This window comes from Callithrix jacchus, chromosome 21, assembly GCF_049354715.1.
Source record: "Callithrix jacchus isolate 240 chromosome 21, calJac240_pri, whole genome shotgun sequence".
Lineage (NCBI taxonomy): Eukaryota > Metazoa > Chordata > Mammalia > Primates > Cebidae > Callithrix > Callithrix jacchus.
The window spans coordinates 1,673,808-1,687,020 of NC_133522.1; the positions used below are offsets into that span (position 1 = coordinate 1,673,808).

Consider the following 13,213-nt stretch of genomic DNA (forward strand, 5'->3'; position numbering starts at 1 on the left):
GGGAGAAAAAGGGTAACATGACACCCAACAAAGTGCATATTTATAATCTTTTAATTTGTGTAATTTTGGTTTCTACTCTATCAGTGGTATTCTTGGCCGCAAAGTATCTAACCACATCGATAAATTATGTAGTAATGAAGCCAAATGACATCAAAGCATATTTATGTTTTAATAAAGTGGAAAAGAGTAACTGAAAGGCAAAGGGAAAATATCAGTGTATAACGTCCTGAGATTTGTTGGTATAATTATGCTAACAAGGACAAGAAACGTGCATTGTTGGGGTTTTTGTTTGTGTTGGATTTCCTAGTCTTTTCAAGTGTTCCCATTAAATTGCAGGCTGGGCCAGATCTCCTGAATACGGTGATGTCATTACAATATATTTAGTATCATTATTAGTTGTAATAAAAATCACAAGAGTTATGATTTTAAAACTCCAAGAATCAGTATTCAAACTCCATTTTGCTAAGACACATTGAAATGTAGAGTGAGATTGCATCCTTCGGGCACAGTGAAGGAAGGCAGCTGAATGTTTTACCAAATGACAGGGAAAAAACAAATTATAATTACACTCATGCCATGGATAGTCTGCAGAGTGTTTTAGGAAATTTGAAATTGCATTTTTAAATGCTCAATTGTATATTCTGTTTCAATAATATATGGCTTTGGTCAGACTGGCATTTTTAGGAAGGAATACATATTAAGTTTTATTCTAAAAATGTCTTTCAGGTTGCTACTTTCTGGTTCTTCAAATCATTTTTCTATAATGAAAGGATACTTTAATTAAGTCTCTATCAACTCCATGAAATTACTCTTTCTGTCAAGAACACTTAATTTTTAATCCACTTTTCTGGCAATTCCAAGTGGCAAAGTGTCTGATGTCCATCCTTGTTTATTCTTGATTTACAGATTTTGGATCTGAAGCTCCAATTATTACATAAGTACAAATTTTCTGAGAATAGGTGGTGGCACTGTGTGAACTGGGTGCTCAGAGTCCAAATCCTTCTTCCACTTCCTTTGTGTCATTTTCACAGCAGGTATTGTAAATGTGGTCCCTGCATTTAAGAATTCACTTATATTTCTTTTCCACAATATATTTAAGAAATATTCATTTTGTATTTTGGGCCTATTAACTATGAGCTCAGTCCTACTTCTGTATGTGGTGGCAGAAAACATCACCTGAAATACCTACCAGCAGGAATCCTGGGGGGCAAAGATCCTCCCCCTGGCACTGGATGCGGGGCCTGGATGCTATTTAAAAACCCTGCCCTCAGGAAGCTGGGGCAAAGCGCTTCCACCCCAATGGCCGGGAAGGATCCTTTTAAGAGATAAAAATTGACATTAATCAAAGTCTTCTTTATGGAAAACTGTTGATCATTTACATAGAATAAAACCTAAAATCAAGAAAGACATCAAATTTTACCAAGAAGTTATAAAATTAAAGGGATGGAATGCAGTTTTACTCACACATTTATAAAATCAACCTAGTTTCCTGAAAAGAAATCTAGTCAACTAGTTACAATTAAAGAGGGTTAGAAGCATCAGAGTACTAGATAAAATTTCTAAAGCTACATTTAGGACATAAAGCTATGCTACTGAATAATAAAACGAATTTTAATGCTAGTCATTGATGTTGTTTATTTGCAGAATCCATGCCCACGTAGTTACAGGCACACAGAAAATAGCCACGATGAGATCTGATAGGTACTGCATCCCAGGAGCAATGGTTTTACTGTAGGGCTATCTCTATTAGTGCTTAAAATAAGGAAAACTTTTACATCATGCAGCAATTACATATTTTTGCAGCAGGTATGGGAAAACTGATGTACACAATTATTAATTTGTTAGACTTTTAAGGACAAGACATGAGAGTTTGCAAAGGTAAAACCATGTGCTTTTTCATTTTTAAGGAGGATATTGTAAAGCAAAGAAAAAGGTAAGCGGCTTGGAGATTTATCCATAAAATCATATAATGAATCATAGAATAAAAGAATGTCAGAACTGAAAACAGCCTGGAGATCATCTGGTTAAAAATGTTCATTTTAGACCAACAAACCGAAGCCTTAACAGGAGAGGCAGTGCCACGTGGTTGGCAGACTACCAGCACGAACTCTTCCCACCCTAGAATCAAAAACTATGAGTACATTCCTATTTGCAAGATTACTATCCTCTGAATATGAGTTAGAAGGTCTGCACTTTGGAATAGTAACATTATAATTTGGCGTCTTAACTTCAAGATACTAAAATCACTCACGAGAAAATTAATACACTTGCAGTATCACTGAATGGGTATCACTGGTAACTGATGTGGCCAATCAAAGGCAAAACTCACAGGAAACCCCTCCCTGCCGCCCCCCACAAAAAAACCCAAACAATTTACACTGATGGTGGTAAGGAATGTATTTTGTTCAGCCACTCTGAAACACCTCAGGCTACGTAGCTTCACGTTGAATCCTGGGGTTTTCCTTTCATGCTCAGACTTAGCAAGTTCTGTGTTTGTGAAGAGACTTCACTTGGTATCTTGACACAAATTCTCCACCAAAAATAAGTTAAAATTTGAGGCTTCTTTGAACTTGGGTCAGAATTAGAGGAACTTGGTACACCATATGTATCTTGCATCCATGCAGAAAGTTATTGGTAAAGAAAAGCTCCCACCTCTTAGATCTTCAGAAATGTTTCCATGAAAGAGCAAAGTTACAATGTGTATTTTAACCGGTGAGGCCCATATGTGTGCACTGGATTGGCCGGGCACGGTGGCTCACGCCTGTAATCCCAGCACTTTGGGAGGCCGAGGCGGGTGGATCACGAGGTCGAGAGATCGAGACCAACCTGGTCAACATGGTGAAACCCCGTCTCTACTAAAAATACAAAAAATTAGCTGGGCGCGGTGGCGCGTGCCTGTAATCCCAACTACTCAGGAGGCTGAGGCAGGAGAATTACCTGAACCCAGGAGGCGGAGGTTGCGGTGAGCCGAGATCACCCCATTGCACTCCAGCCTGGGTAACAAGAGCGAAACTCTGTCTCAAAAAAAAAAAAAAAAAAAAAAAAAGAAAGCTTACTTAGAAAGAAAATTAAATACAGTGAATAAACTAGTTTTGTTTTTGATTTTATGGAGCTTTAGTGAAAGGGTCCTATAAGGAATAGCTGGAGTCTCTTAAACCTTAAGAGACAGGGCAAGAATGCCAAGTGGTAAGTCAGAAAGTGCTCTGAGGTCACTTTCAAGGAGTAGTGAAACTAACTTCTTTGTGAATGCCTGGGATGTTCATCATTGATCACAAAGTTAATGTGTCTCTGTGCAATGTTTCCCACACAAGGCGTTTTCCACAGTGCAATGTTTCATCATTGTCTGAGATAAGGCTCCTAATGAAGGTGCTTCATTGAATACCAAGTGGAGTGATCATATATTTATACAGCAGTGTTGTTTAAAGTTGCAAGAGTGATGGTATTGTTACAACAGGGAAAATAACGACAACAAATGCAGATTTTATTATATGCTGTGGAAAGCTAAAATAATGCAATTTTAACTGATTATGGATTTATGGAAGCCAAGTAATAGGAAGCTCAGTTCAAGAATATTAGATCATAAAGAAAAATAATAACATAGAAACGAACAGCAAATAAAAAATGTTATAGATGACATTAAAGAAAAGTTGAAGCAAAATAAAAATATGTAGAGTAGTGGCTCTAGATAACGTTAATATGTTGCACATAGAGACTCTTATCTTTTTCCTGTTTTTGCCAACATTATCCAACTGTTAACTTAGACAAGATGCCCATTATTTTAACTTTTTGAAGGAAACTAATACAAAAATTATTTTATTGTTATGATTGCATTGATTACTGTTTTTGTTGTTGTGAGAGCCTGTCACATTTGATAGCAGCGTTCATCTGCCTAAGCTTCCTACATCATTCGTAATGCCTTTTCTATGCTTCTTTACCATGGGTAAAAAGGTCTTTCATCTATTGTGGCATCTCTTCCTTAAGAAACTGTCATTTTTCACAGCTGAAAAAACAAACAAAATAGAAATACTGGGGTACATGAATATACATTCAGGTGAGATATTATGTGATAGTAATGTCTTATCATTTTTCTTTTTAAGGTCAGTTATACCAATAGAGATTGCATGAAATACTAAAGTTGTAAGTTTTCACAATTTATACTGGAGAAATAGCAATTCTTTGTTATAATTCCCTTGTTTCTTAATCCACCAGGTGTTCAGTTTTGGGATTTGATATAAATTAGTTTTAGTCTGGTTTTCCCAATTGCCCAAGTTGCTAACTCTCTCTGCCTTTCTTTTAACTAATTGTGGAATTTATTAATCGATTATATTGTAGCTAAAAAGTAAGTGAAATCTAAAATGTGAGGCAGGAGCAATGTCCATTTCCATGAATATTTTGTTTTTAGTTACATTCTGTGGAGTATTTCTAAATATAAATTAGATTTTATATGTAATAAGAGTATTTCTCTCCTTTGCAAATTCAAGAGACAAAATGTGTCAGTTCACAAATACTTTCCTAAAACTCTGATCTTGACTCTCTCCTTAGTTCAATGGGTCTCAGCTTGGTGGTAACTTCTCTAGCAGGGAGAGTTGCAAATTTGGACTGAGGAAAGTCATTCCTAGTATTTAGCAAGTGGAAGGCTGAAGTTGTTGGAATAAGTGGTATACTCTCTGCAAGCAAGATAATTATTTCTCAAGTGCTAGTACCCACTGAGAAATACTGTACAAGAGTCAAAAAAACTTTTTTAAAGGTTGCTAGTTAATAGGTTATGTGATGTGACAGTGGGAGGGAAGCAGCTGACATGGGCTGCATGCTTCCATCTGGCTTGACCAACTGAGGAATCATTCTGACTACTCAGGTGATCTGAAGGTCAACTGGCCTACAGCATGACCAGTTTTCAAATCATCCTAAAAATACATAGTTAACACTAACGAGCAGTGTCCAGTATTTTGGCTTCCCTAGGGCACATTAGTGACATAAAATACACTAACATTAATGACAGCTGATGAGCTAAAAAAAAAATCGCCAAAACGAAGTCATAATATTTTAAGAAACTAGGACTTTGGTTTGGGCTACATTCAAAGCTGTCTTGAGCCATGAGGTTCCCAGGTCACGGGTTGGACAAGCTTGACTTAAACTCTGTGAAACAAAGTATCTTTTCTCATTTGATATTGTAGCAATCTCCCTTAAATAACTCTACATTGTAAATTAAGTATCATTAAAAATTTGTGTATGTAACAAACCTGCGCATGTATCCCTTAATCTAAAATAAAATTTGAAATTATAAACAAGAAAATAAATTTTCACATGTGCGCTCTGAAGGCAAATTGTGAAAAAACATTTGTGAAAAGCTAATGAACTAACAATGAACTTAAACTGTTTGTGCGTGAGTTTCCTCATCTGTAAACTGAAAATTGTAACTGAATCTGCCTCATGTGCTGTTCGTGAGAATTAAATGAAGCAAATGATTATAAATATAAGCCATCTTTGTTATTTAGCAGTCTTAGTATTTCTTTAAAAAGAAACCTTTAAGTATAAAATTGAGATAAATTGATACAATTTCCTAATGCAGACTCCCCCACATACATAAACAAACCCTTCACAGAAAAGATTCCCTTCTTTGAAGATTACATTTTAATAATTCACTTTTATGCCGAAAAGTTTAATAGTAAGGACAATATCTCTATAATGTAAGTGTTTGAGATAAGACTCCTTCAAATTGTTTTCATTAGGTTGCGTTTTTGAAAATACCCAGATGAGTAGACAATAGATACACTGACTTAATTAAAGACAAAAAATTTAGAATTGAAAATTTGAAATACATGCACACATGTATGTGTTTGAGGTGGTGCAGAAAGATGATTTTACTTGTTACTATGTTTGGTCCTCTTCTATTACACCTTGTTCAGCAATGAGTTTACTTTATACTAGTGTTTTTCAAAATTGGGCAGGGTGTATTCCCACAAAGTGCATGAAAGATGGGCAGCAGCAGGAAAATACTGAAAATTCCATTTGTATTTATGCTTCTCCTTATCCATTAGTGACGGCTATGCTTATGGAGTAATTATAAATATATAATCATACCAGTTGATATAAACAATCAATAAAATACACTGACAATATCCCCTGTAAAACTTACTCATTTTTATGTTACATGTGTATGATCAGAGAATTCTGGCAATCACTTATTTAAGTAACAAAACTGTGAGAAAAATGCCAAAGTAAGGATGAAGTAAATAATTTACTTCTAGGGCTTGAATAATCAGGGAAAAGCTTTGATTTTACTTGGCCCCACACAAGGGTCTTAGAAGACCGTGTTGCTTCTTACACAGTGGTGTTCAACCCTGGATAGTCATTAGAAAATACACAATAAAGGCCCAAGTAAGCAAACAGAATATGGAAAATCCATTTCTCCAACTCCTAAATGAGTTATACATCACCTACATTATGAAAATAAGGATGGTATCTAAAAAGAGAAGGCCACGAAAACTCACCGGGAGCACTATTAAAATGACAAATTCCGCTCCTATCATGACAAACCTGGCCATAAATACGCAGCATTTCATGTATCATAGCTATGCCTGTTTGTAGTGTGATTATTATGTGAAATCAAGTATTGAAATTGAATTTCTGGTCAGACTTAACTTGTTAAATTTTGTACCAATAATATGAACAGTGAATATTATTTCAAAATATGTATTTCATTCATTTATATTTTGTATGTTTTAAAATAAACATAAAATAGTAAATCATGAGGCAGAACATAGATATGATTTATAAGTGAGCATTCATACAGTGGAGAGTTTGGGCCCAAAATATTCGATGGAGGAACATGAACAGTGATTTGAAGAGCTGAGAACATGGTGCGAGTGTTCAGAAGTGAGATCCTTTCTTCCTTTCTTTTTCTGTTTTTGAGACAGAGTCCCACTCTGTTGCCCAGGCTCAAGGGCTATGGGGTGACCTTGGCTCACTATCACCTCCACCTCCTGGGTTCAAGTGATTCTCCTGCCTCAGCCTCCAGAGTAGCTGGGATTACAGGTGCCCACCATCATGCCCAGCTGATTTTTGTATTTTTGGTAGAGACAGGGTTTCACTATGTTGGCCAGGCTGGTCTCAAACTACTGACCTCAAGTGATCTGCCCACCTCGGCCTCCAAAACTGCTGGGATTACAGGCATGTGCCACCGCGCCCGGCCCATTCTTTATACTTGAGTATCCAGTATTGAGTTCTGTAACTGGCACATAGTAACAACTCCCTCACTGTGTTTTGGATTAACTATGGGACCTCTGAGCTAAATACAGTAAGAATAACCTCAAAGTGCAAAGATAATAAACATGTTGGATGATCATGAATCACATGAGAACTGTCTATTAGTGGTTGGCAGTAAATGTTGGATGCATGGGGACAAATCTTCTTCTTCATAAGGGTCTGCTGAACCTCAGGCTATGCCAAGGGTTACTTTCCCTGAGGAGTGATCATTCCTGAGCCTTCAAACCTTGTCTGTCTGTCTGCCTACCTACATGCCGTCCTTCTGTAACTCATATTTTCCTTCCTACATACCTCTCCCTCTTATTCTAGTTACGGTAATTTTTAACATTATCTCTTCTTTCCTCCACTAACAGAAGTAAGACCATAAACCTGTTACATTGGAGCAAATGCTTCTTTGTTTTCTGTGATGGTGGATGAGGACAGAGATTCAGTAAGTTTACATTGCCAGTGAGGAAGACCAGTAACAATGAGGTCTGTGTCACGTAAAGCACTGGAGGAATGCATCTTTTACTCCATGGAGACCTTTGTCTTGCTTCTCCGTAACTGCTAAGGCGCAGTCTAGGAAAGACTAAGCTGCTCTGCCTGTTTTGGTGAAGAAAGGATTGGTGCTGCCTCATCGTGATGCATGAGGTGGGACAGCTAGGACTTCACCGTGGTCTCCTCTGACGTGACCAGAGATGCACAGATCTGGGTTTCAATAAATGCAAGTTGAGTGAGTGGATGCATAAATGATCAAATCAAAAGTGACAAATTGCCACTTAAGCAAATATTTTGCTAGGACCTAAAGAAGGACTCTGCCTGCTCAATCGCTTCCTAGGCCAAGAGCAACTTTCTGTATCTGCAAGGGAGCTAATTTTCAATTTGGCTTTGAATGTGGAAAAATAACTAGTCATGAATAACTTACTAATTTATTCTTTTATCCATTCATTGATTTATTAACTTATTCAGTAAATATTTATTGCCACATCTATTTTTTTAAACTATGACATACATTTTTAATACAAAAAAATAGAAAATCAAATAATTTTTGATATGACACTATTCTTTTCAGACACTGATTCTGACTAATCTAAAGATGCAATCACAGAACTTTGTCCATTATCTAAATTCTTGTAAATGGAGATGCCCCTACAACTAAATTAGTATTTTCCTCTTTACCTACACACACTAACCCCAATGCAGATTGTTCATCACTAAATACAGTAAAAGACCATAGGACCATTACTGATTTATTTTTAACTTAAAAAAATCCTTCAGGTAACTATAACATGAATCCTATAGATACTTCATCCTCTTGTTGTTCAGTCGGTCACAATAAAGCAAAAAGGGCAGTTTCATGGCTGGATTTTTATGAGGTATTTCTTTAGCGCTTTTACAAATAAATATTCCATTTTTCCCTGAGTTATTTTTAAACATTTTGGACTTGTAGAATGTGTGTGATAAAACTATGGTTGCTGTAAATTATATTTCAAAACCATAGCACTAACAAGGAGAATTAAACTACTTTGGAGTTGATTAGGAATAAGACATATATCGAAATGTAGGTTTTAACTTATATTTAAAATAAAAGTTCTTTAAAATAGAAGTTTTTAAAAGGAAATATATTAAACGCCTGAATTTCCTCACCTGCAAAATGATGAACTTGGGCTATAACATTCCCATGTTTCCTTCAAGCTCTAAAATTCTATTTACAAAATTTTTATTCCATTTGCTACACTGAATGAAGCATGTGTTTTCCCTAAGTGGAGGTTGTGACCAGTTGTTTTACTGGTGCTTATATTCAGTGGGACTTGAATAAAGTCCCACTGGAAGAAAAGTAATTACTGAAAAAGTGTCCTGAATATATCTTCAGTCTGCTGATAAAAATGCCTAGGTTTGAGGTCAGGTAGAACTTTGAATTCTGACTCTACCATTCACTAACTGATTAATCTTGGATAAATTATTTATCTTCTTTTCTTCAGTTTTCTTATTTGAAAAATGGAGCTAATAATAAACATGTTGGATTATCATGAATCACATGAGAACTGTCTATTAGTGGTTGGCAGTAAATGTTGGATGCATGGGGACAAATCTTCTTCTTCTTCATGAGGGCCGTTCCATGTCTCCATGCCTCTGTGATCCTGCTTCTGTCTGGGTTTGGCAGGTATCACCTCCACTGTCAAAATGTACTTGACATAGCTGGAGAGAACTTACTCGGTGTTCTCTCCCTGTTCTTCCGTATAATTTTAGGTATTACAATAGCAGCAGAACCCTATCTCCCAGACAGTATTTGTTTGTTTACAATTTGATGGCACCAAAGTCAAATGGCTTTCAGGGTCCAGCCGATGCAGCAGGTTGATGATACAGGCATTCTACTGCGCGGAAACGTGAAAGCCTGACTAATGACAATGAACTCAAAACACCGACGATATCAAATAAAACGTATCTCTCGGATGATTTCAGCCCACGGGCTGCCAGCTGGTGACTTCGGTGTACACATTTGTCTTTCCCACTAGGCTGTGAACGCTTAAGAATAAGGAATGAGTTGTGTATGTCTTATTCTCCTTGGCATGCCCAGTACCAGATCTTGTGCATGGTAGGAGCTCAAGACAATATTTATTAAGTTGAATTAAAATAATCTTTATATGAACAGTACAAAGGTAGTTTGACTTTATAAAAATAATGGACTGGCGGGCGCGGTGGCTCACGTCTGTAATCCCAGCACTTTGGGAGGCCGAGGTGGACAGATCACGACCATTCTGGCCAACATTGCAAAACCCCATCTCTACTAAAAATACAAAAATTAGCCAGGGTGGTGGCACATGCCTGTGGTCCCAGCTACTGGGGAGGCTTGAGGTGGAAGAATCGCTTGAACTCAGGAGGGGGAGGTTAAAGTGAGCCGAGATTGCGCCACTGCACTCCAGCCTGGTGACAGAGCAAGACTCCATTTAAAAAGAAAAACAAAAAACACAGACTGAGTTTTCTCAGTGTCAGTGCTTTCAAAACAATGTGTACTCAAATAGTATAAATAGCATCAAAAATATGTAATTATTAATGTTCAGTGAAATTGAGAACTTTCTACTTTAAATGCTTATAATGACCCAGTGTTCAGGGATCAAGGGGCAACTACATTTCTAAAACTTCTAAAATTCTAAAGTTCTTTTATTTAAGAAGTGATGGAAGGGTCGACTGAACTTGAAAAAACACGTTCTTCCAATTAGCCACCGCACAGGCTAGCTTGGTTGGCAGATTCCCAACTCACTGTTTTTTCCCTGAGGTCAGACTTTTAAACTATATGTTCTTTTAAAAAACAGTGTCACGCCTCAGGTGCCAAGGAGTCAGCCCAGGCGTTGTTAAGCAGCATTTATCAACATGTATTAGAGTCACATCTATTTAGCTCTGCAGCCGACGTGTGCCATGTATTTAATATTTATGAACTGTGGGTAAACCTGTCACATTATTAAAGTGAGGTGTGCACTTTTAGAACACCAGATAAAGAGGTCGTGAGGCAGGCTGCATCTGCCTGTTTGTAATTTTCCAAAGCTGCCTATAGAACAGACTGGCCATTCATGGCTAGCATGAGTCTCACCGTCACATACGCATTGTTGCTTTCTCATAAACCAAGTTTAAAAGAGAGTTCTGAATTTAGTTTTACTCACGGCTCTAACAACATGCTTGGCAGCACTATCTAGGAACAAATGTGTTAATACAGATTATTTCTCAGTGAAGGCTAAGATATGTAAATGCCTTTCAAAGTGTTAGCTTTTTCAGGTCAAACTGGCATCTACGTGGTGTGAATGAGATGACAGGATAATTTGGTTCAGTGATTTCCATGTTACTATTTAATAATTGCTATCTGATTGGTTTTGTAGATAATCAGGGAACACAGTTAGTCTTGAAAATAATTGAAAAGCAGCCAAGGCCCTAATATGACTTTATATCAACTCTCATACGATAAATGTACCACATGTATGCAGTGGTACTGGTGGCAGTGTGGTGGTGGCAAGATATGTCCACTTCTCCAGGTAGCTACTTTTTGCATGAGGTGAGCATGTAGGATTTCCTTCCATTTTTCGACTTGCAAACATGCATGGTGTAAACACTTCAGCGGATGCTTCCCTGATTCCTCCCAATTTAGATGATGTCACTCTTCAGTTAAAAAATTCCCAAATCTCCCTACTAATAAGTATAGAACAAAGACATAAGAGTGGCTTCAGAATCCTTCACATTTTCCTGCAAACATACAGGAGAATTCATTGTTATTTGAATGTGTTGTTCATTCCTTCTAGCACAAAGAGCAAACACCCCACATTGGCCTGACTCATTCTAAATGCACTGCTCAAATGCCACTGCTTCTGAGAGGCGTTTTATGGGGCTGCTGCTGGAATCACTGTGCCCTCATCTGTGCTCCCTTAGGAGGCAACAAAGCTGCAACAGGAAGAGTACAGTGTGGGGCCAGAGGGATCCAGGTTCAAAACTTCCCTGTGCATAGCTTGCGGCATGACCTTATACAAGTCACTTAAACTCTCTGGGCCTCAGGTCTCCTTTTGGTAATGTGTGGGAAGTTGGATGTTATGAGGACAGTTATAAAAGATACTGTTTATAAAATGCCTGGTACAACATAGACGCAAGTAAGACCTTTATCTCTGTCATGTGTAACATTATGACATTTTCCCTGGCAGTACAGGTATTTCTTTTAATCTATCTTACAATACATTATTTGAAGAAGCTTCTCATTTTAATATGTGCAGTAGAACTTCGCATGGTATGTTCCATATAGGGGTTAACTGTAAAGATAACATTTAAAAATGGGAATTCCAAAGTGTACCCATGTTTTCCTTCTAAACTTCCTTTAAACTTCTAAAAGTAAAACGGCAAAATCCATGCAAGACACTGAAAATATCACCTGAGTCCTAAAAGTGTTCTGATCTGTCAAATCCTTCTTGATACCTCACATATTCTTTCATTCCCAGACAGACAGGTGAACACTGAATAATACAAACAGCCAGATATGGGGTGCACATATGCTCCAACATTTATCCCAGGGTTGCATATGTGCCTTCTCATTTATGTATTTAAGAAACAGAGAGAACATCTTGCGGTTGGAGCAATTTGGACTGTTTATTTGAGCCTGAAGACAAGTGAGGCATATAGACAGGGATGCTATTCCGTGGGGGCAGAGACTGACTCAGCATTCATTCCCTGTGGGCCTAACTCTCCTGTACGGGAGCCAGCCAATTTCACCTCAACTGTGGCCTGGAAGCAAAGTAACCACAGTGTGTTGGGCTCTATTTTCAAATAAGATCGTAAGTGTGAAATGTGTTTGAAAGAGGCGAGCATTATACAGTTTCAAATAACTTCTAATTTTTAGTGAGGCTATTCTTTTTTGTAAGTTGGATGCCAGCAAGGCCTATATTCACCTAATTTTCAAGTCTGATATGAGACAACACTCATTCCTGATAATAGGGAGAAAATGGAAACAGACCCGAAGAGCCTGATTTCATGACTGTTAAGTCACATTAAATCTGGGCATGTTGAGACTGCCTGGAATAATATCTCCATTCACATCTTCCAGCCTCTTGCTGTGCCACCATTTCCAACTCTGCTTATCATTACGCTATCCTTGAAAGGCCATTAGACTGAGTTCAAAATGAGGACCCAAATACATCCTGCTCTGTGGGAATGTTGTTGAGGAGAGTCAAGGAATTCATAAAAAGAAAAAGTGAGGGAAAAAAAGCAAGCAGGTGTCGTTCGCTGTTGAAATGCCTCTACTAATGTATTTTTTCAGAGCTATTTCCAAGGCAATTTCAGATGCTTGTATCACTAGATTATTGGTTCACTTAACATACATGCTTTTAATTTCATTTTAAACATTGGCTTGGATGTAAATTTGGGTAGTTTGCTAAAACGTTCCGCTAGGGGTGGTGAATGATGATAGCATCTTAGCTATAGTGACAGGGTGAGAGAA

At 37.5% G+C, this 13,213-nt stretch overlaps 1 protein-coding gene across 5 annotated transcripts in view; it reads right to left on the minus strand.

The window, feature by feature from the left end:
- The window catches only part of EPHA6 (EPH receptor A6), a 999,349-nt gene that overhangs the window by 172,442 nt on the left and 813,694 nt on the right, over positions 1-13,213 (minus strand). For 4 of the 5 annotated variants that reach the window (XM_054248973.2, XM_002761301.7, XM_017967134.4 and 1 more), the window contains one exon: positions 1,190-1,315. The exons of the other annotated variant lie outside the window; for it this stretch is intronic. In XM_054248973.2, coding sequence (XP_054104948.2) covers positions 1,190-1,315 — 126 coding nt within the window. The remainder of the gene's footprint in view (positions 1-1,189; positions 1,316-13,213) is intronic. 5 annotated transcript variants of the gene reach the window in all.